Source organism: Athene cunicularia (genome assembly GCF_003259725.1).
Source record: "Athene cunicularia isolate RWA chromosome 5 unlocalized genomic scaffold, athCun1 chr5_part1, whole genome shotgun sequence".
Classification (NCBI taxonomy): Eukaryota; Metazoa; Chordata; class Aves; order Strigiformes; family Strigidae; genus Athene; species Athene cunicularia.
Window position 1 is genome coordinate 29599642 of NW_020799101.1, and position 21327 is coordinate 29620968.

The 21327-nt window shown below is 38.3% G+C and overlaps 1 protein-coding gene across 1 annotated transcript; it reads left to right on the plus strand.

Annotated features, from left to right (window-relative positions):
• The first annotated feature begins 8479 nt into the window (after positions 1–8479).
• On the plus strand, positions 8480–20676 carry DTD2 (D-tyrosyl-tRNA deacylase 2 (putative)). Its single transcript, XM_026849300.1, has 5 exons — positions 8480–8755; positions 9777–9871; positions 13288–13531; positions 18225–18294; positions 20306–20676. Exons 1-5 carry the CDS (start codon positions 8480–8482, stop codon positions 20629–20631), a joined length of 1011 nt encoding a protein of 336 aa, XP_026705101.1. The 3' UTR covers positions 20632–20676.
• The last annotated feature ends 651 nt before the right edge of the window (positions 20677–21327 follow it).

A 21327-nucleotide genomic window follows, 5' to 3' on the forward strand; every position in this document is an offset into this window, starting at 1 on the left:
CGATCGGCCGCTGCCCCGGCGGCAGGGCTGAGGCCGGGCCCAGCACGCTGCCCCGGGGAGAGCCGAGAGCTCGCTGGAGAGGGAGGATTTTTGCGCTGAAGGAACTGCTGCGGCTCCGGGCCTCGGTGGAAGAGGCCAAGGCCTTTCCAGATAAAATGCTGAGCGGTGGCACTGTGAATTCGGCAGCGGCACAAAAAAGATGCTCCTTACCGCTGTCCTTAAGAAACCTGGGCCCGAGGAGGAAATACCGGGTGACCGTACGCGTTACAAATTGGTTTGGGTTATTCCTCAGTGTTGTACTTGTCCCCGCTGAATCCGGATCTGGTTTCTCTGCAGCACTCCAGCATGTCGGTGCCTTTTGAATTCTCGTCTTGGCCTGCAAAATGGTTGGCCAAGAGCTTGGTCCCTTCTTGGCTTCTGTCCTCTGCAAATACAGTAAATATATCTGTTTCATCATTTGGGTCGTTAAAACAACAAAGAGACCTGTAGCCAGGACAGATGCTACCTGGTGGGTTTTTTTTTTTTTAATAATATTAATATTGGAGCACTGATACTTGTTCTGGTTAGAGTTTTGGTTCTCCAGCCAGTTTACACCAACTCTGTAGAAGTTGCATCAAAGCCATGTTTCTGTTCCTTATGTCGTCTTGAGATTTGCTTAAATCTTTAAGATACAAGTCATCTACTGCTTGTCTCCCACCTACAAGGCTTGTAAGCATGTTGTGGAAGGAAATTAGGTCGGTTTGACATGATTTGCTCTTGACAATTCCACGAATAGTCTTTATTCATCTAAGTGGTATTATAGAAGTAATTAAGATCTTGGCACTTTCAGGCCATCAGTTTTCAATGATAAAATACAGTGTAGATAGTGTCTTTTGTTGGTATCTATTGTAATATGTAATGGATCAGAGGATTTTACATTGGTTTAAAGCATTATTATCATAAACATTTTCTCTCTTTGACAGTGAGCAGAATTTTCATCACTATTTTAAATGTTGGGGTGTTTTTACTTTTAATACTAAAAGACCTAATCAAGCATTCTGCTAAAACCCACCACTTTCAAAAGCTTATTCCTGAGATCAGCTACCACAAAAAAATTACAATGACAAAAATAAAATTTGTTGCTATCCTTTAAGTGATTCGCATTCAACCTCTCGCTGTGGTACCCACATGAGTATATTTTGTGTAGCTAGCACAGACACCTGAAGAGGTCAGATAGCTTCCCACTAATTTACCCCACTGCCAAACGAAAATGCAAAAGAATACTGAAAACCAATGAGCCATTTTATTTAAAATTACAATACAGATCTTCCTCAAGGGCCTTTTTTTCACTGCCTTGGGAAACCATGTTACATTTTACCTTGCAAGAAATGTGCATCATTGGTTTTCCTACCTTGAGCAGTTGGAGGCAGTGTTTAAAGTGCAAAATACTATGCATCTCACAGAAATTAAATTGGCAGATGTTACATCATATACTCTTTGATTCTGAGAATAGCTCTAATACCAACTGGAACAACGCTCACAAATATTTTTGTGTGCTTGTTTTCTTGTAAAGCCGATCTAGCACAAAGTAAAATTGATTTTTAGAAAAGTAAGCTGAAGGAGTTTTCCAAACTGTCCCTTAAGAAAGAACAATCCTCAGTAATTTTAGTTTTACTAATTTCTTTTAGTACTTGTTTGTTAGTAGTAGGGGAACTAATATGGCAGTAGGTTGTATTGAATATGAAAAGTCGAATTTTGCTATTAGAAAGGGATTAAATTTGCTCAGCAATAAAGCAGACATTTTCAAAATACCATGAGTGTTAATAGTGGAATACATTGATCACAGTTTGAGTAGTATTCCACCATCACTACTATTTGTGAAGACAGTTTTACAGATTACACACTTCTTATAATTGCTTTTGGCTTCCTATTTAAATTTTAACATTTGAAAATGTTTGCTTGACATGTCATTGCAGTCCACACAGTGCTAAAATATGAGTCTAGGAAAATGCAACCAAAAATTAACAAAGGTTTTACTGCCAGACTTGAATCTGTATGGAAACTACAAGCAATCTCTGCATCTTTCAGAAAATTCCACTCCGGACTTTTCAATAGTTCAACAAAATGAAAAACACAATATTTAATTTTAATGCAAACTGATAACTTTTTTTTTTTAAGTAAGTGTATTCAAAGGCTTTAAATTGCTATTCAGCCTGAACATTAACATGGTAACAATGTAATTGATTTTTGTCTGAAATTAGATTGTCTTGTGTTAAAATGTATTTTTTCTCCACCCAAAATCAATTAAGGGTATCCAGGTATATCTAGGAGAGATTTGTTTCCAAATGACTCCAATTTTTAAAAACTAGTTATCTGAAAAATGACTTGGTAGATAATTAGGTGGATTTGGGTGCCATAGGAAGTAAGCAGTTAAAGAAAAAAAAGAGTGTATTATCAAGACTGCAAGCTTGTCAGGCTGATGGAGCCCTGTGTTTCCATTCTCATTTCAATGAGTGTCTGCATAGAACTGTATTAATAATACATTAAGTTAAGGACATGCTACAAACTCTTACTCATACGAGCCATCCATGTTGGTCACAATTTTAACTAGAAATTATATTTTTAAAGGCTAAAGAACTGTTCTTCAAAACTCAGGGGTCATTTTAGCTTCATGACCAGGCCTGTAATCTTTGGCTGCAGAGGTATAATATAGTGTACCAGGGCAAGTGTGTGTGGCATGGGGGGTGATTCTTTTTTTTTTCCTGAATGGTCAGCCAGCACTGGCCCATTTAAGATAAGCAAGGTTAAAATGTTGCATTTTATCTATTTTGTCCACAGAGCAATAGTTACTTGGATGGAGAGAAAAGGAAGTCTAAAATAGTTAAGTTTTTGGCCAGTTACCAAAGCTCATGTGATGGACAATGAGACTGATGTTGCATAATTAAGAAATATATATGAAAACATTAAATTATTACATTTCATATATCGTTATATAGGGAAATAATATATAATGCCTTAAAAAAGAGTTATGGAAGTTGTGGTAGTTCTGGAGAAGCCAGGAAAACTTTTACTACTAAGGCCTTTTAAAAGTTAGAGGCTCTGCTTCTTGACCCTCAGACTGCTGGAGAGCAAGGAGGACACCTGGGGTCATGATGTTCCCTTTTTGCCATGCTATCTTAAACTGGAGCAGTTGTTCCCAAGCTTTTTCAAAGCTAAGCCTGTAATTCTCTGTGACTTCTTGTGCTCTTACCCAACAACTGCTGGTGCAGGGAGCCTTGCTGCTCTGCCCTCATTTCTGAGCTTCCTCAGGCTCCTTAGTGTTATCCCTTGGCTCAGCCCCTGCACTGCATCTCAGGACAGCTACCCCCTCCTCCCTTGGGCAGCTCTGAGGCCAAGCTAGAGCTGCTCTCATGGCTTTTGCCAGACTATCATTCTCCTATGGGGCTGACGAACTACCATCAGGCTGCAAAATAAACCAAGCAACAATGCCTGCCTGTGTGAGTTCTTTGCTTTATCTTTGCTATGCTTGTCATGTAAGTTAAAGTAACTTCCAGGTTGCTTTACTTAATGCTGAGACACGCAATCTGGTCCTGCACAGACCAGCGTCAGCTTGGCAGGGCTCATGCACATGGGCTCAGTGTTGTACCTGGGGGTAACAGGGTCCAGCCATATCAGTAAGGCACACCTCAAAAACATGTAAGTAGGGAATTTCAGGCACAAGGGGAGAAAACAGCTGCAGGAGTGTATGAGGAGAGTCCTTATGTCTCACACTATTGCTTCTCTGTCATTCATTAGAATTTCTCTTCTTATGTCTTTTTCCTTCTAGGCTTACATACCAAGGCAGACATCACTGATATTGAGGCAGTTATGCCCACTTGATTGAAAGTAAATTTGATCTAAGGGATTTTAACAGATTCCAGTTTCAAATCTCCATACAAAACAAGTGAGGTTTACCTGTATTTTCATATGGAATATTACCTTAAGAAGCACATTTTGTTCATTATATATAGCAATATTTGAAACTGCAACACCTTAACAAGCACAATGAAAACACTTAAGAAACAGTAATAAGGTATTCATTTTTCTTTATCATGTGTGTTAGTATTTTTAATAAATATAGGAACACAAAAGTAATGTCATCCTGCATCAATGCTTTGCTAAACCTTAAACAGAAATAAATTATCTCCTTTGCTAAATGAGGAGGAAGGTCTGGCAGAATTGAGCCCAATTTAGTTTGTATATTGCTTTTGTGTGTTCATTTTAATCAGTGCACTCCTTCATAGTCAAGAAGAAATGAAACCTTATTTAAATTATCGCCACACTCTTCTGAAGTCAGTCATCAAGTTCTTCAGGTTAATATTGCTTACTATAGTAGCAGTCACATCACAGTCAAGACGAAGCTGATATTACAGCAATTTTTCCAGCCTTAAGGAAGCAGTGCAGAAAATGAAGATATTTATTTTGTTGAATATGCCCTCCAGTAACAAAGCCACATAATTTTTCTTGGCTACCTTATATATAGATATTCCTTGCATGAATGGAATTAACTCAAATTAGCAGTATTTCCATACTTGAAGAAAAGAGAAAAAAAGTTTTGATTTTTTTTTTTAAGTATTCCTAAACTTTGCCTTATAATTTACAAACATTGAAGGAGAACTGGCATTTTCTTTCTTCCTTTTTTTTTTTTCCCTCAGTAATGGATATAAATCGCAATGATAAGAGTCCCAAGGGCAAAAAGAGCCCTATTGTATTAGACATTGCACAAATCCAGAATAAAAAAGATGGTCACTGTTCTAAAAGCTTCAGTAAACCAATTGACACCACTGGTCTGAGTTATAATGGCATTCAGTCACAGTTTTAATTTCTGAAATAGTTTTAATTCTACTTTTCATTCAGTTTTCTCAGTAATAAAGCTTATGCTTTACAGGAATTATTTTTGTTAAGATCAGGACCTTAAGCCTGAATGAGTTCTGTATAGCAAATTAATCTTATTTAACCAATGAGGCTGACTGAGAAATTACATCAACTTTAGTGGTTTTGGTGTTTAGTAATTATTTTTAAAATCTGGTTCATGTTCCAAACCAGTTCAGTTTTGCTCCATGGCCATTCAGTACTTATAATTGCCAGTACACTAGCAGCACAAGATATTTCAGATGGGCACTAATGCACTTCGGGTGTATGGGAGGACCACTTATACAAATATGCCAGCAGCAACCTGCTCCGGAGTGTTTCAGTGTGCAAGGACCAATCTCAGGTAAAAATAAATGTGATCCAAGAACACTTCTTGTGGCTTCACACCCTGTTTGAAGCACTATTATGTAAAACTGTGAGGCATTCCACCACTGTGGAGTCAGAAGAGCTGATTCTTGGGATGCAATCCTCTGGTTAACCCTCAACTGTGACAGAAAGTAACTCATCTTCAGGGTTTTACCTTGAGCCAGAGGCAGATCTGGGAATATAATCTGGATTTCCTGATTTCTGATCTCCTATGCTGAAGTGTTACTGATTTACCCCCCCAAAAAAGAGACACACAGTGCCTCAGTTTTTAAATTATGCTAATATCCTCTAATGTCAAATAGCAGGCTGCTTTAGACAGACGAGAACCAAGTGATGTTGCTAGCACACGAAGTGGAGATAGACATGTTTATAACTTGCCTATTTTCTCCTTTATAGGAAGCTTAGACCAAGGAAAGAACAGCCTAAAGCAGAGCACCTTTTTCAAGAAGCTGAGTGAGCTCCTCTTGATTCAGAGAATTTATCTTTGCTTTATTTTCCATCTCAACTCCCTGGGCGTGAAGAGGAACACAGTTTATGTCTCCCTATAACAAATTAACTAGGCTTCTCATTGTAATTGGTTCAGAGGAACGTAGTTTTCTAGTGAATTCCCCAGGAAAGCTCTTGGTTTATGGATCTTGAAACTAAGGTCTGAAAACCAACTCTATCATAGAAATAAATGTAATTTGCATTCTTCTAATTATTGACACTTTACCTTTTAAAATACCAATTTAATTGAACTTTGACATAAGGAAATATAACAGTATTACAGGAAATAGAGGGACTATTGATTGAAAATACAGAATTGCTTTGACACTAAGTGATTGTTCAATTCAGCACTTGGCTTATTAGCTCACAATTAGGACTCATGAAAGTTGTTAGAAAAAGGTTTGCAAAGCAGAGTAATGTCATACAACCTGCCTCTTGAGAAGGGGCTCTGGCCCAACTTAACTGCTGAACCAGGGCCAGAATTGTTTTGTTAGTGAGCAAGCCCTGGCCAAAAGTATGTCAGGAACCATTAAAAGTGAAGATGAGCTGCAGAGTCCAAGAACATTTCCTGTAATTGATTAACTGCCTGGTAGAGGTGTAGCCTAGAGGTTCATCTGAATGTGAGCTGAGTCATTCTCCAAGCTCCAGAGTGCATTAGTTAGATCTGTGTTTTCTACAACAGGAGACAAAACACTTCAAATTTGTGCTGGAATTTATTTGTGGGCATCAAAATTAAGGGGTTTTTTTAATACAGATGTGGCCCTCAGATTGTCACTGTGAAGACACAATTATTTTTTGTCCTATGGGCAACAGAGTATCCAGGGAAAGATTAAATATCTGTAATTGATATTAAAATATCCCAAGTTATAGAGTAATTGTTCTACCCAGTTACTCATAAAAATGTAAGCCTCCAGCAGTTCCAAGAATTATCTGTGAAATAAAAAGCTCTTTAAGAGAAAGTTACATGAAATACCATTTTTCTATTCTGTTATAACATCAAATATTGAAGATAAAGCGTTTTACTTCCACTCTGTAGCAGCTATTTAGAATCGATTGTAAAAGAAAGAAACTATGACCCTTTGGCAGCTTAAAAAAACCCCAAAGATTATGTGAAAAATCTCCTGTTCATCATTGCAGTGCTTCTGAGGTATCAAATAATAAAGTAATAGTATCACCCCAAATGAGTTCAGAAACATGCATTAAAAATTCTGTGCTTTAAGAAAGTGTGAAAATTAAATACTAAAAAAACAATTATTGACACTGGAAGCTCTTTGAAACATGTTAAGCCACACTGGAAGTCATATCGGGAAGCCACATTATTTCTTGACGTTGGTTTATTATCTTATTTGACTCCATGAATATTCATTAGAATTTATAATCTTCTATTATTTAGCTCACTGCATTAAACATCTGCTTTTTTTCCCACAAGACCTGAGGGGAAACAAGATTACCTTCTATTTATGATGGTTAAAATCATGAAAAGATTATATATACACACTATTGTATTAACTGAAACAAACCATCAAAAACTAAAGGCTGATGGTAAATGAAAGTCCTACAGTTGCCATTTGTTGTAAGGGGAACAAGTTCCCAAAACGTAATTTTAAGAAAAGCTCACTGATCAACATTACTGTATCTGTATACCATGCTGTGTTATGGCAAAGTGAGATACCCATTTGTGTTGTAATGCAGTGATCTTGCATTGAAAGGAATAAAATGCCAAAATCTGTCAACCCTGCTTGGCTCCTTGAGCTCTGGCAGTCTTGTTGAACTATGCCGCAAAAGAGGTTGCTGTGTTCTGGGAACAACAGCTCCAACAACTGATAAATGACAGACCAAGCATATAATTAGTGCCTCCTCAGACTTACCCAGTTTTATGATGATGCATGGCAAATAGCACTTGGGATGACTTCAGAGGTTTGCTATTCAGAAAATTTCCTAATGACCTATCATTTGTGTGCATGCTTTTCTGACTAGCTAAGGATCAGTATGCCTGAGGGGAAAAAAAAAATTAGAGGAGCTGTGGCTCAAGGAGAAAGCTTTTGGCCTGAAGCTGTGGTAAGAGTTTTATTTTGAAAGTCATCCGTATAAATGCAAAAAAAAATGACATGCACTGATTATGCCTGCACACTCAACAGTAACTGGAGGCAAGGAGTCCTCCAGGTACACAGAGAATAATAAATGGCCTTTCATACTGTTTGTGAAAGGAGAAGAAAAAGCCATGTCTCAATCCCTGTACATTTTTAATAACAACATGAGGCTTTATGCCAATACGCTGATAATTTTACATATGCCATCTATTGAAAAAATGGAAACTCAAGTTCCAGCTCCTAGAAGATACTGATGCATTTTTGTCTATACCGATGTCCCCACATTACCATGAAAATTTCTCAGTGAAAATGAAAAAAAATTATATTAACTAACAAAACCACACCTCTGTAGTACTAATTGCAATTGCAAATGTGTTTGTGAGGTGAAGAGATAAGTGATGCAGCAATACATGGGGAAGAGAACAGATTTTAATTCCTTTACACAGCAGGGGTAGAGAACAATATCCAGCATAACAGGGACCAATAATACAGGGTCTGTGGAGCACAGCACAAGAACGTGGTGGAGTCACCTCGGGTCCGCACCAAACCGACCCTGAATGTAGGACATGAAGAATGTAGGACCTGTGCTCTGCAGTGTCTGCAACAGGGCTGGGTCTAAATACCTTCTCCACTAGGAGGAACCCAGTATGCAACACCCACCTAGATCAGGCAGGCAGGGGTTAGCTCGGGGCCTTGAAGCAAAGCCACCACCTACCATGCTACCAGACCAGTGTCAGGCTCCGAGCAGACGAGTGGTCAGCAGCTCCCGATGGATGGAGCACAAGAAGCCGAGTTCCACTGATCAAAGCTGGCCTGAGTGGGTATATGGAGCTTCCGCAGGGATGGCAAACAGCCCATGCAGCTGCCGAATCTCATTCAGCACTCTTACTCCTCCTCATTTGCTCCAGGCCTGTGACCATAAGGTTAGCCTTTTATACTTAGGTGGGTGCTTTTTCCCCTCACCGCTGCTTCACTTACTGTTCTACATCCAGGCAGTTTCCACACACACCCTCCTGCTGTGTAGAACCCAGATCAGAAACTCAGGAGACCAGGGAAGCAAGTACAAAACCACCTGAATATGCCTGCAGGGATCAGCCTGGATCTGGCAGTACCATTCCTAAAAAGAACAGAAAGCTGCTGACCTTTGAAGGACTCCTCTGGGAGTCAGTTTGGTGGCTCTGTACAACCTCCCTCTGAGTTCCAAAATTGAGTGTTGTGCTGAAACTCAAGGCTGTCTCTGCACAAGAAAGGTCCAGAACTGTAGTTTATTAGATTAGCTCAGTTCTGTGAAAAAAATTGTATGGCTTCTAACCAGCATGAGGTGTTACAATTAGATACTGTAGTTGGCTATTCCCACTGCTCTGTAGATTTCAGTGGAGCAGGATACAGAAGTCCCTTTAACATTAATGTCTGTCAATCATGCAGACAAAGGTTTTTGTATGGGAGACACCCAAGCAGGGAAAAAAATACAGCAGTTGAATGTCACAGGCAAATGAACATGCCTGACACCTGTACAGAAGAAACTATGATTAATAGTGTTCTTATTTCCTTTAGGCAATCATGGTAAACAGGCAGATTGGATGTCTTCGTCTGGCTACCTTTTCTCCAATAGAGCCAAATTTCTCCTTCTCACTTAGAAAAGCTGTAATTGTACCTGACACAGCTTTCACGCTGAATTTGTTATTTTGTTCAGAAATTTAATTAACTTGTGATTAACACATTTCAATACCTGTTTTGTAATGTATGAAAGACTATACAAAATAATAATCTATTTTTAATAGTGTATTTAATTTTTGCTGCATGCTTTATGCCAATACTCTGATAATTTTACACGTGGCATCTATTGAAAACATGGAAGCTCAGGTTCCCGCTCCTAGAAGATACTGATGCATTTTTGTCTATTGCAACATTAAACAACCATAAAATCAACTGCTCAAATCACAGGATTGCTCTTCCACAACAGGAATATCAGCCTTCACTGGAAACAATTCTGACAATTGTGGGGACAGTAAGTTGGCTCTGCTGGAAGAGCTGAAGAGGTACACCAACTCTGAAGCTACAAAACTGGGACTGAAGTCACAACCTCCCTCAGAGCTATGGTGCAAACCAAGAAGATAAAAATCAGTGCCATCTCTTCCTCTCAATCATCTTCTCCCAGAAGTCTGCAGGCTTTCAGATCTGCGGCTCTGCTTGGAAAGCAAAGTTGATGAGAGTCTACACCTCGTGTCTTCTCTGGAAGAGCTATTTTTGGTAGCTTTACACAGGCAATACTTCTGGTCCTTAAGGCCTGCTATTCCATCTAATTTCTGCTGCTTGACTTCTGCTAGGGAAATTCTTCATGCTGTCTTTCTGCTTTCCTTGTTTAAATACCTCTGGAGGAAGGAGAATGATGGCTGGTAGGCAGACATACTCCTAACCTTAATGTCTGGACAGTGCTTTGCATAAGAGACAATAAATACAGTCATCTTAATGCATCTGCTACTTAGACAATAAAATTATTTTAACACCACTACCTAATCCTCTCTACACCCACATTGCTATTCAGCAGTATCTTTTCTTCCAACTAGCATTTCATCTAGCAATTCTGAGGCTGCAGAAATAAGAAAGGTTGAGGTCTTGAACTAGACTGAGAAACAAGCTACAAAAAAAATAATCATCAAATCTAAAGAGCCAGATAGCTCATCACAGATAGCACAAGTAGGCTAAAAGCTCAAAAACTGAAGCAAAATAGGTAAACTGGGAGCAAAAGACAAGAAAAAGCGATCATCATCCAACAGAAAGGACTTGACTCAGTTCAGGATATAAGATTGTAAACATCACTTCAAAACCAAAAAACACTATCATTCTGAGCGGTCTTGTGGCAGTTTCAACACCTCAGACTTAAAGATATGCAATATAATTTTTTTTCTCTTTGAGGGATTGACTGATCTGTTGTTTCAGCACAGCCAAACTGAAGTGTATTTTATTTAAACATTAATCCCAAATTTACAAAGTATTTTATAGAGTTTTCTTTATCTTATGATGAAAATTTGCAATTCATTGCTGCAAATTCCACTTTCCAGACCATCTCTGATGATGAAAGTCTTCTAACAGCAACCTCTAATAACACCTCTAACAGCTAGCACAGCAGAGTCCATCAATTCTGTCTTACCCTTCACAGCAGTAGTGGCATCCACCTGTGATTCTTTACTAAATGTTTCTAAGTTATTTAACTAAGACTCTTTCTTTCCTTATATGTGCCCTGCTACTTGTCATCTTTCCTTTTTTTTTTTTTTTTAATCTCTGTATGTGTGGGAAGAGAGAGTTCTATGTTGGACAATGGAGGAAATAAAATGTTTAAATCTAATTCTTCCCTTGACACTCTGCAGCCTTTCAGCTCTGTGTGTCCCACAAGAGGTAGTTCTACCAAGATATAACCCTTACCAGCAACCTATTTTGTATCTTTGCTATCCAAGTGCCACTACAGCTTTGTATAGTTTCTCTTCAAAACAGATGACACTACCCTAGGGGCACTCTGTTGATGTGACAGTTGCTTGAAAGATCTTTGATCATAGTTTCAGACACCGCAGACAGAGGAATAACATCCAAAATGCATCTTGTCCCTTCGAAGTTTCAGTCAACTACTGCCCCTGCCAAATGGTATGCAACACCAAACTTTATAGTAATAAAGATAAAAAAATCATCCCTAGGGAAGAATTCAAGACCACTTGAGATTATTTTGGAAAGACCTCTTAGCATTTCATCCTCTGATAAAACAGGAGAAAGCCAAGTACCCGCAGAGGCAGAGCTTCCAGCACCCACCCCCCTCTTCACAAAAAGATTCACTCCATTAAACGTACATGAAATATGCATGACCATTCAACACAAAGGGTAAGGAAAAACACATGTCCATTGAAATTTGTGAGAAATGGTTCATACTGCCATCTGCCCATCTGAAAGAGAACTGATGTGGAAATAACCAGAAATGTCTTCTGGATACCATTCTCAAAATACCTACTCTCTGCTCCAGTGACAAGCAGAGAGGATACGAGAAATTCTGGGACTGCTGTCAAATCCAAAACCTGCAAAAATGTCTTTCTATAATAACTGATAAAAATATCACTATATTTTATGCATGGATGTATTCTTTAAATGTCAGGAAGTTATTTTCTATATAAAAACCACAATCAAATCTAAAATGTAACCAACAAATCTACTATCATTCTTTGGCATACAATGAGAGGCCCTTAACCTAACTATAGGCCAATAAGATTCAAGAAATTCAAGATGCATTACAATGAAATGGATTTGGCTTCCCAAGGAAAATATGACATAATTCCACCAAGAATTCATAAATAAATAATGATGTCATACTAATTTTCCTATACTCTGTTTCACAGACACTTGTGTTGAAATTTGCACAGGAATTAAGTGTTCACCATCACATCCTGGTGTAAATAATGGTACTGCAACAAAGAACAATGAATATCCTTGTATAGTTATATCCCTTTATAATCTGTTTACATAATTTGCTCAAACTGTAGTATAATCCATTTTCCTTAACAATCAATTTATATCACAAACATATATGGAAAAATCCCTCATTTTAAATGTATTTCTACCTCATTAAGCTCTTCTTAATGAGTCTGGGGATACAGCTTTAGAGTAAATGAACAGAAGGTATTTTAAATAAAATTAGCTGAGTTTAAATAAAAACAGCTCACACTTAACAATACCCTACAGCTAGCAAAAGTGAGCTAGTTTATGCACTAACCACCTAGTGCAATTTCCTCCTCTTCCATAAAGGTTTGCTTTGGGAGGAGCAACCTCACTAAACACTCATGCAAGAAAGAATGTTAAAATAATAGACAGCAGCCTGACAGATCCCCATGTGTAACACTGTCTATTCAGGAGTGTGTAGTGCCCCATGCTGTGCAGTAGTAATCTTCAGTAATCTTACTCTATTATTTGAGGCCAGGTAATAAAATTTGGCTTCTTACCTAGTTTGTAAAAATAAAATCTTCAGTCTTAAAATGAATTCAGAGTCACGGAATTCTGCATCACTCTACCCTGACTTTGCTGAAGCCTATGTCATTCAAACTTGTATGTGTCAGTACTGATAAACAGGAGGAAGGCACAACTCTTCTAATTTCAGAGCTGTTCAATGAATATCAGGGTATGTAGCCAAAAATATGAGAGAATAAAAGAAGCAGTTCCAAACTTTCACTTTTTGTATTAGCAACGGGATCTCATTTCAGAACTATACACTTTTTCATATAATGATTTTAATCCCTAGCTATCCAGATCCCTTTTAACTGCATTCTTTTCCGCTCCCTCTGCTCCAAAGCAGCATCACTGAAGAGAAATGCTCCAGCTTGCTATGTTCATCTCAGTCACCTGGAACACAAACATGACTTGTTTTTAAAGAAGCAAGTGACAAGCAATATTCAGATTAATTATTTTCTTTTTCATGCAGAAACTACACAGCATACTATTCTTACCCCGAGCATGTAACATTTCCCAATCAGAAGACAAGCAGATTTTTCATTTCTCATCAAAAACCAGAAACAAAACCGGGTTTCCTGCTAGCTGTAGGGCGTCGGCAAACTGAGCTGTGGAAATACTTTGTTTATTCTGTGCCAAATCTCGTATCCTCGCTGCCTGCCCCCGCCTTAGGGATCACCAACAGATCACAGGCCCCGTTTTACCGTCTCCGAAAGGTATTTGCTGATTTTCTCTCACATTTTTAGCAAGAACTTAATCGCTCGCGTGTCGCGTAAACTGCTTCCGAATACTGGCAGAGCCGCTGCAGTCCTGCAGACCCCCGGACGCCGGTTCCGGGCCTGGCTCGCCGCGCCCGTTGCTGCCCCTCAGGCTGCCGGCGCCCCGTCTCCCGCCCCTGCGCCCCCGCTTTCCCTCCGCCGCCTGCGACAGGAGCTGAGCCACCAGCAACGCCTTGTTCCCTCTTTAGCATTGCCTGCCCTTTCTTAAATACGTTTTCACAGAGGTGCTACGAACTCGGCTGGTGGGTGTAGGTGTGTACTTTGCTAACTGTGTGATAGTGTACACTTGGAGAAGAAAGGCCAGGTAGAGCAATGGGACTATGGCAGAAATTATGATTGTTTTTTTCCCCACCACTAACCAAAAATGAAATTTAGGATGTGGACCACCACACGGGTGGGAATCATTGTCATTTTCTCCTTTTCCTGCCATAGTCTTCTGTTGGGAGAGGTAGGTGGGTCTGCAGGCTTTTGGGGCTGTGCTGTCCATATAGCTCAGGGCTATTTACCAAACTGAAGGCTGTCCTTTGGGTTGCACTGTACTGCTGTAGCTGTCACTATTTATGGGTTACCTACACTAGAATAACTCACCTATGCATAGGTGTGTGTGTATATATATATATGTATATATATATATATATATATATATATAACTCAACTATTTAGCCCTTGGGTTTTTTTGGTTTTATCGTTTGTCCTTAAAGACTCCTACAACAGAAGGGGCTAAATATAGTCACATAACTTTATAAGTGAAAATTCTAGCGTGTTTAAAGGGCTTATGAGTTCATTCAACAAATCTGAAGAAAGTTTAAAAGAATAACTCTGTCCCTAGGTGTTTCCACTGTTTGACTTTCACACTGTTCTTAAAACGTTTCTCTCCTTGTTTGAAAGAGGCAGGTGGATCCATAAGACCTAGTTTCTGCAGCATGGTCTGGGAAACCAGAATGTTTTACTCAGAAGAAATACGTGTCATTTCACAGATACTGTCTTTGGCTGAAGTGCATCTGTGTGTATGGCATTATTAGCCTCCCAGTGCAAGGTTAATTATAGTGAAAGTTGCTCAGCACAGCCTAAGTTAACTACAGGAGAAATATCCTGTTTCTAGCTTGCTAATCTTAGAGGTAATTGTAGATCTAGTAAATAAAAGCAGAAATGTAATTTTTCTTGCTGTCTTTTAAACTATCCGAAAAAAGTGTATGTTATGGCTTAAGAGATATGATGACTAACTCTATTACAAGGAGGTTGGTTGTGCTGTTTATATTTTATCTGAAGTTTTAAATGGCTTAACCTAAATCACTGTGAAAGTAATAAATAGCACTAAAGGAATCTGCAATCTAAAAAGAGATTTTAGGTGGTCTCAGCAGCAGATATGAACCTTACTAATATTTGTCATGGGTACTTAGGAACCTTTCCTGAGTACCTGAGGCTTTTTAAGAGAAATCTGTTTTAAAAAGAACTAGTCACCTTGCAGAAAAAAAATATGGGAAGTTCATAGTTTCTTTAGTATGACTACTTAAGAGGTCATTGGAAGGAATGTTTGCTGCTGATGTTTTCTGGTACGGTAATGTTGCTCCCTATATATTTTGCATGCCAACGCAAAAGTAAAAATTATGGAATATAAACTATTATTTACATAAACCAGTGTGTTCCTGATTATTTATAACAACTTAAAAGTAGGTCTTCACCTTGAGAAATTTCTGGCGTACTATAAGTAGCACATTATGTAGGTGGCTTTGAATAGCCTCTGAGCTTTAAGAGACCCCTGTAGGTACTTTAGGAACTTCAGAGCGGATGTTCTTTATCTCGAAAAGGGTTAGGAGTGTACTTTATGTGAATCACTGCCGCCTTTGTGTTTTCATGATTGAGTTTTTCTGGCCTGTTGAGGATTACTGGGGATGACATGTCTTGTTTATGGTGAAGTGTTGGTTAGATTCCATCCATAAAAAGTTTATGTATACATCATAGGATGTTTCAGCTGTAACATGGTTGAAAAGTGTTCTAGGAGATCATAAACGTGCAATATGAATAGGAGCATCCTCTAGCAGCTTTGTCTCTGAATTTTTTTTTTTTTTTTTACTTAACCTTCTGTCCCTCTAATTTCCCTAAATATTCATGTCTCATCTTGTGATAAAAAGTATATTCAAAAATAGACATCAAATCAAGAGAGAGGCTGGAAAAATAATGAATGTTTTTACTTAATCTTTAGCTGTCTGGCCTTAGGACTTGCAGATGTCACTTTGTTTACCATTTTGTCTTCTTTAAATGAACTGCTTGCAGAATATTGTTGCTTCTGTCTGTGGGACTAGACAAAAAACTCTGTCACGTCTCAGAATTTGAATGATTCTCTGTGATGCATGCTGTATCATGGAGTCACTTGTTTCTAATGCAGTGGTCTGATATATACAATGTAAATACGTTTGGCCTATTTTATCACAAACATTTTTATTGGTAGGTATGTGTGCATTGTTATTCTCTATTAGTATCCTGACGCTGGTCTGTTTCTGGAATGAATATGTAGCTACACATGTAAGGATATCTAACTTTTGGCAGCCTGCATTTCTCTCCCTTATTTGAACAGATGGTTTGAAATGTCATTTGAGGTTCAGGCCATCAAATTTCTTACAGTGTTTATGAAATATGGCAGTCATTTGGGAAACTGTGTAATATTCTTCAGTGGTCAAAATGAGTTTTGAAAGGAGCCATTTAAAGCTTTTGAAAGTTCTCAGCATGTGACTTTTTGGCTACGAAGAACATTCTCTTTTTCCAGAAGTTAGTCACTAGGAAAATAGTTGAGAAGCATAGCTCTTCTCAGTCATTGCCTCGAGCGTTTTGTTTAATCTCTGCAGTAACAAAGGGATAAAATCTCCTGTGTATAGATAGCTGTCTTCACCAAAAATTTTTATCTTTTAAAGAAAAGGTGAAAAGAAAAATGAAGACAAGAGAGGAAAATTTTAAAAATATGTATTTAAAGAAACTATTCACATTTCTTATCCTTTTGCTTTCATAATGTCTGTAAGGGAAAGAATGTTGTTTTCGCGTATTGAGCCTGAGGGGTGGGGCAGGAGCGATTCACCAAAGCAATTAACGAGAACAATTAATTGAAAGAGCAAACCATTGAAATTTCTGGCCTGGGGTGAGAAGACAGGTAGCCCTTTTGTCAGCTGTGATGACCAGTACTTAGAAATGGCTTTAGATGGATGCAGATACCGAGAGACTTGGGGAACCTGAATTTCGAACTTTTTTCTTCTGTCTTAGTACGCTTGCGTGATGAGCTCACGCATATTAACTTCTCCGCCCTGGAGAAAGCCAAGGTTCATTTCCATGAACACGCGACGTATGAACACATACATGAAGGGGCGTGTCGGTAGGCGGTTCGGGAAGTCTGTACACCCTGTAGTACTTAGCCCATGAGGAATCAGGGGAAGGAACTCGCGGTCGGGGAAAGGGATATAAACCATTGAACCTGGTGGGGCGCCCGGTCTTGCAAGAACGTAATAAAGAGTGCTCCACCCCGCTCCCTGTCCGGGCCGATGGTAATTGGTAACTGAGCGTTCCTCACAATGTCGATATTAATGACTCCCTCCTGCCCCAATCTAGTGGTATTTCATAAACTGACATTTATTTTTCTTCTAACAAAAATATGAAGATACTTATTTTTGACAAAGCAGGGGTGAGGCTTTTTTAGATACTGTATGCCTGTGGATGTTGTATGCCTTTTTTTTTTTTTTTTTCCCTGAAGAAGTTAAACCATCGGGGTATACTCCTGAAAGAGAGGTAATTGCTGTTGGCTGCAGAGCCTATCAGTTTGTCTTAATAAAACACAGGCTGTTGCATATGCAATCCTTGTGAACTAAGCAAGAAAGTAGAAAAGCTATGCAAGAATTTCCTTGTGCTTTCTTCTCATTACAGGCCTAATTCTTCCCTTACATAGATAGTTCTTACGAGTAGTCTCTCTGAATGCTAAAGAAGTGTCATATCCTTTACTCTATACAAATCAGGAGAAAGGGCCCATTTCACCGAAAAGATTTTATCCAAACTGTAAAAAAAATATTTTTAACAACTTTATAATATTCTGAACAACTTCATAGTTGTTGGTCATCATATTTAAATATTTAATTAACAGACTGTGTTTTTTTCAGAATTATCCTGTACTTGATTACTTCTAACATCAAAATGTAATTCAGTTCATTGACAAGTTCTGTGGTGTTTGTCATGTTTCATAATTGGAAATAAACTCATATTCACACTGAAAATTATTTTATCTGTATATATGATAGGAAAAAAGCTTAAATTATTTCCTCTACTGGATTTAAATACACTAATTCATCTTGTCACCTTGTTTATGTTAGTACTGTAGATCGTACATTGGAACTACATTTGGCTTCACATGGAGCTGGTACATTGGCTTAATTAATCGTATGTAGAAGTATTGTGCAGATAATCAGTATTTATCTCATAAGCTTCCACAGTGTGGTGTGTAAACTTGATGTCTGAAGCTATACTAAGTAACTAAAACTACTCTTGGAAGCTTTTTTTATTGTGTAGTTTTGTCAGTTTTGATACCAATTTTAATGTTAAATGTGTATGGTGGACAATGCAAAACATTGACATAGTTTTCTGTAATCTTTCGTAGATCCAGAGAGGGCTTGTTATCTACATATGCTTCTTCAAAGGTGCTGATGAGGATCTTGTTCCAAAAATTGGTATGATATAATCCTTATAAATTGTTGTATTGTTTGGAAAAGAAGAAAGCAGTAGAGGCAGAGAAGGCAGCAGCCATTTGGACAAGAAGTCATCAAAAAGCCATCAGATAGCATCATTCCAAAGCAATCACCTGGCTGAAAGAACAGCTTGGTTGGTCTTGTTTCTTTTGACAGTTGTCCATAGTTTTCACTGTCCCCCTGCTCATGATCAACCTGTTAGAAAATCGGTTCCCCTGATGATAACATTCTAGTAAAACAGAGAAGGCGTTACAGAACAGGACTAAATTTAGAGAAGACTGTTTTCAAATAATTCATGGCTTGATTGAGAAGCATTTTAACACTGCTCACACTGTATGTGCAGGATATTTAAAATTACAGCCAGTAGAGGGAGTTGGGTGGATAGCTAAATAGTGTCCTTCCCATCTCTTCAGTGATAGTATATACACTGTTCGCTTTTCAAATGCAGCTTTCTGGTTCAGAAATTAAAACAGCAGCATTTGCAGTTCTTTCACTCTTCTCCACGTCCACTTTTAACATTTACATCAAAGCAGAGAAGATGCTCTGGATAAGCTCAAATGGTAGTGATCTCTGTCTTTACCCACTGTTGTTTTGGCTTGCGGTTGGTTGTTTTGGTTTTGTTTTCTTTTTTACTTTTATTTCATTTCTTCTCCCTCCTTTCCTCCATCAGTAGCACTGGATCATCTGGGAAATTCTGTGATGCCATGTATTCTAGATAAAAGTGCCCCTTTTCTTTTCTGTGGCTGGCTGATATTAGAGGTTTCGCAAAAGGTCATGTATCAGTACTCTATTTCAGGTTACTTGCTGGGCCCAGCAGAAAGACCTGGCAGTGCACAAGCACAGGTGCTATTGAAAATGCTGAGAGCAGCTCCTGGGGGGTTCTCTCTTGGCCTTGGAGGGCACAGTCTTTCTGTGATGCTAAACTAAGTTGAAATCTTTGAGTGTATTTAAAGCTATGATATGAAAATTGATTTTTTGCTTGTGAGAGTTTCATGAGCGTGTTACTTGAGAGTAATGACCTTTTCAGCTGTCTGGCAGCTGAAACAAGTCAGAAAAAAGAAAGTTCTGTTTCCTATTAGGAGATTGATCTACAACCATCCTCATTAAGTGTCTGTCTTACAGAATATTTTTCCTAAATATGTTTTGAAACTGTTTAAATGAGTGGGTTTGATTTCTGAATCACAACTCTGTTCTTTTTGCTTCAAATAACATTAAACTTTTATTGGTTTGGAGGCATGACTAGTATCCTCACAGCTTTTACAGAGTTGGAGAAAGTTTGGGGGAATTACTTGATTTGTTAAAAAAACATTGGAAAATATAACATTAGTAAATGCATTGATTTTATTTGCAAGTTTATATATTCTGGCTTGTGGGCCAAATTGCATCTCTGACCTTACTGCCCATTTCCTCTCTCAAAAGCCAAGCTGGCACCTGCACATCTTGAAGTGGAGTGCTGAAGGGCACTCAGTCTACTTGAGATCAAACTGCTGAGCTGTGGCTTCAGCCCAGATCAGTGCTGGGTCCTGGTGCAAACTGCTGCAACCAGAATGAAAAGATGGCCAGGGAAGAACTTCTCCAAAGTACACTGAAGATGGTGTTATTTCCTACAATGTGTAGTGTTGTGCAAATGTTGCCTATGTGAGTATCAGGCAATTAAGTTAGGGTCACTGATTGGATCCTGGGTTCCCTTGGGGGTGTCCAACTAGCATCAACTTCAGGATTTCAGACAGCCAGCCACTTCCCCCCCAAAATAACTCTTTAGTTTTATTATATGAATATAAATATCCTTCACATTCTTTATGATACTCAGACATGTTAGTTGGTTAATAACATTTATTGACTGTCCATATTTCATTTCATTAATAAACATTTTCTTTTACATGAACGGTTTGTCATGCATTACAATATTTGTTGAATCTTATTTATGATGTTATATTAAGTCCTGTTTAATTTACTTTAGTTACACTAACTCTTATTTTATTTTTATTTGCAGTCAATATGCTGTTGAATGTTAAATTAAGTGAAAATGAAAGCGGCGAGTACGTTTCTGTTCTTGATTTACCTGGTGATGTGCTAATCATACCACAAGCTACCCTAGGTGGTAAAGCTAAGGGCAGAAAGATGCAGTACCATGCAAACATTGAAAAAGAAAAAGGGCTGGAACTTTATTCTCAGTTTGTGACTGTGTGTGAAAAAGAACTGGCTGCCAATGCCAAGTGCATGAAAGCAGGTGTTCTCGTCAAGCACGGAACATACGGAAACAGGCAGGTGTTAAAACTGGATACAAACGGACCTTACACTCATCTGATTGAATTCTGAAAAAATAAATGGTAGCCTGGATACAGTACTGGCTTTCAACTGTCAGGGTTTGGTTTTAATTTTTGTCTTTTTATATTTTTTTTTCCTTCTCATTTCTAAGCATTAATGTACATTTGGGAGATACGGTGTAAGAAAAGACTTTCACTCATCTGTACTGGTGTTGTATCTCATTAAATAGAAGGATACCTAAGACTGCTTTGTGATAATGAGTATGTGTTTTATGTCCATATTCATCTGAAGTGTGCTCAAAATAATTGTTAATAGCCATTGAAGATGTATAGTTTGAAAGGCTTTATTAACAAAAATGGGATAATGCATATGTTTCTTACTACAAAATAATGACAAAAATATTACGTGTATTAGCTATTGTAAACTTGAGGAAGTTTATAGATTAAAATCAAAGAATGCTGTAGATGTATATTTGTTCCCAGATTTCCTGAGTCAGACAATTTTTGTCTTTCTGTTTTCTGTCTATAAAATAGCAATGCTTTCTAGCTAACAAATATATTGAAAGTACAAATTCACTTTATTTATGGCCTCTTAGAGAGTTGATACTAAATAAGATAGTCCACCCCCCTCATCCAGAGTGTGCAGGGGTGAGACACTTAAGGTAGTACTAGGACTGAACATGGACTATACAGGGAAGAAAAAGTGAGGCACATCTAGAACCTGAAGTCAAGGCAGTACCACTGAATT